The sequence below is a fragment of the Limulus polyphemus genome, unplaced genomic scaffold (assembly GCF_000517525.1).
Source record: "Limulus polyphemus unplaced genomic scaffold, Limulus_polyphemus-2.1.2 Scaffold3396, whole genome shotgun sequence".
Classification (NCBI taxonomy): Eukaryota; Metazoa; Arthropoda; class Merostomata; order Xiphosura; family Limulidae; genus Limulus; species Limulus polyphemus.
In genome coordinates, this window is record NW_013669006.1 from 105,128 (window position 1) to 108,515 (window position 3,388).

The window sequence follows — 3,388 nt, forward strand, 5'->3', positions numbered from 1 at the left end:
GGGGCTACGTATTCCATAACATGTACTCTTAGCATAATGTTTGATTTTCTTTCCTTATTTCTTTACATATACATCTAAAAGATAGTATTCACCCTTGATTCTGAGGCTATGTTTTTCAAATACATTCATAACTTGTCATATTCTAGGAGCACTGCACTTTGTTGCAGGTTATCTTCTCGACAAGACTGCTTCCTCACCCACTCGTTCTCTGTTGTTCTACTTTACCATTGTTCCTCCATCCTTTGTTGCCTTGCCACCTCTCTTTGCGACCGTCCTCTATTCTGTCTCCTGCACCTTATTCCTCAGCCCTGGCTGTCTATGCTGTCAGTTTCTTCTTCTCACGCTATAGTTTTCTCTACATCTTATTTTTTCTTCATTATTATGTCCCTCTCAGTTAATACATTGTATTTTGTGTAATCAAATGATCCCTCATTTTTTAATAAAATTTCACAGTTGTAGATTGTAAGATTCATGGTTTGAACATTGATATGCTACTGAACATACTCTTCAGCTTTATCAGGGATGGGAGTAGTATAACCATGACAATAAGTCAGTCAAGCTATTTGGTCCTGTAGTCATGTAAACAGCAAGTGCTGCTGAATAATTGTGCATCTCTTGATCAACAGTTAAAAATTAGGAACTGCTATGTCTATACCTTGTGGTTCTAGTTTGGCATTTTAGCCAATATTCAAATGGAAAATACAAAATACCAGCTTTAAGGTTTTTTAAAAAATAAAGTATATAATAATGCAAACGTTTTTTCTTGGCCTTTCTTTAGAATTTTTATGTACCAAATTTGTTGGGGGGGGGGGGTATAATTTTGCTATACTGAATAATGATTCATTATTTTTGTTAATGGCTAGTCAAGATGATTTTTAGTGGTTGTTTAGACCCAATTCTAACATTTCTAGTCTAAGGGAGTGATTTTCAGTAAGTCTCTACATTTTTAGTATGTCTTGAAATAAATTGATAAAATGTATCAACCAGTGCTTAATTTTTTATTTTAATGATTGTTTGTTTTGGATCACATTCAAGCTCGGTTCCTACACTATGATTTGTTGGTGACACCATAAGACTTAATAATTTTGAAAACATTAACATTTGATAAAAAGAAATATATACAATAGGAAATGCTTTAAATTTCTTGACTCAAACAGTAGGGGAGCAGCAGTCTTGAAAAAATAGTGGATATATTCTTTAGGCCAGTGGTATGCAAATCAAAGGTATTTAACTAACACTTTTTATCACTGAAATGTCTTTTTTACATATACATATATATTTCAGAGAAATATATATAAAACATTGTTAACAGTTTACTCAGTTTTATGTTAAATAAAAAATGAAAAAAACTGGGTTATAATTGTCACTTTCTATTGACCAGGTTTTAATACATATTGTTTTTTAAGTGATTTATGTTTTTATTTTCTCTAAAAAGACTCTAAAAGGATGTAATGCATTGCACTACATCATTGTTAGATTTATATATAACTTTTCTAATTTTGCAGGACCGGAAGGCTATTATAAAATCTATGAAAACTCATGTTAGTAAAGTAGCCAAGGAAGAACATGGGCACATATGGTTTTACTGGCAATATTTGATGCTGTTGATGACACCAAGTTGGTGGAGAAAGCCATTATTAAGGTATGTGTTACTTGCAGGTTGTTGGTTATTTTTTCATTTAATCAACATAAGAGAGAGTCTGAATATTTGTTAGTTATTGACTGAAATAGCATTGTTATCGAGAAAACAAACATGGTAGTATCAAGATAGTAATTTAAAAAAATTGTCTTCTGATATTGTATTTATAGATATTATTATAATTTTTATCTAATCACTGACAGTGCCAGAAGTGTTCAGTGTGGCATCAGTGTGTGGCAGACTTCATTAGCTGATTCTGTCAGGTTATAGTCTTTAAATGATTTGAACAATCATTTGAATGTTACAGTTTCTTGATATAAGAAACTAATATTAAAGAAAAGTAACATATTCTGTATAGTATAATCTGTAGAACATCAATGTACAAGAGGTTAGTTGAAACCTATTTTAAACAAGGCTTAAAAAATAAACTGATAAAAATTTACTATTTTGTAAATTAGTTTGTTAAAAGCTTAAATAGAGACATAGCTCTATTTATTTGCCATTCATATGATTCTTCTAGAGCATCAAAGTTGTAAAAATCATGCTGTTTCTTACTGCTATATACTTTGGATGAGTTTACTGGTAACATGTATTTTAAGAAATGGCAAGTTTCTAAAGTTTAAGTATTTTCTTAATGAAAAACTATTTTTTACGTCAGGAATTAAATACAAACTTAATGGAACTGGTGCAAAACCAAGAAAGTAGGAAAGTCTTGCTGTACTTATTATGCCATCGAGACAGTCACTTCTTTCATCCAGACATAGTCAATATTCTTAAGCAAGGAGATGAAAATGCTACAAGGTAAGAGAATCTTCATGGACAAAAATCATAAAAATGAAGTTAGACTAATGAATTTGATTTAACTATTCAATATTGTAAGATTAAAATCTGTGAGAATTTACGAAGAACACCTGATTTGATTATTTGAATAAAAGCATATATCTTACCTTATGTGAGATTTCACTGTTATGGGAGATTTTCACTGTTCACATTGTAAAGAAAAATACTTTATTAGTTATTGTTAGGTTTTTATATATGGACCGAATTCTTTACAGTAGGTGTCTATGAGTTGTTGATGATAAATTTCAACAATAAACAAACAGCAACACATAATAATGCATGGAGATGGCATGAAGGGGGTTCCTCGTCATCGAATTTGAAACAGCAACACAGTCTACTTGTTTTAAAATAATATATTAAAACAAGTCAAACATGTATACAAATATTCATTACACTGTTGGTTATCACAGTTATATCCAGAGCTTTTAAGAATTTTCTTTTTCGTCAAAGTCCACACAGGCTGGTTCAATTACTTTAGAACACAACTGACAAGATGAATTATTCTTCTCCCTTTGTTACTACAATACAGTCTGTGATAATTTCACTTCAGAAATCACCACTATAACTGTTGATTACCACAGTTGTATCCAGAGCTTTACATAATTATCTCTTTTTTTCATCAAAGACCATACAGGTTTGTTCAATTACTTTAGAACACACTTTGACAAAGCAAATTCTTCTTCTTCTCTACTGTGTTATTACAATAAATCTGTGATAATTTCACTTTAACAATCGCCACTATATGCTCTTCATGACTAAATTCACAATCACATAGTATGGATCTATCTTTCAAACTACATTTTTGATGAGTATTTATACCCTGACAGAGGTCTAGAATGTTCCACACACTAATAGATATTATGATGCAATAATACTTGATTAAAACAATGAGAAATATTCAGAAGGTTC

At 30.8% G+C, this 3,388-nt stretch overlaps 1 protein-coding gene across 1 annotated transcript in view; it reads left to right on the forward strand.

Annotated features, from left to right (window-relative positions):
* Nucleotides 1–3,388, forward strand: part of LOC106469284 (pumilio homolog 3-like) — a 27,970-nt gene that overhangs the window by 19,124 nt on the left and 5,458 nt on the right. The window contains 3 exon segments of the mRNA XM_022397761.1: nt 1,506–1,571; nt 1,574–1,642; nt 2,298–2,440. Of these exon segments, the coding sequence (XP_022253469.1) occupies nt 1,506–1,571; nt 1,574–1,642; nt 2,298–2,440 (278 nt within the window).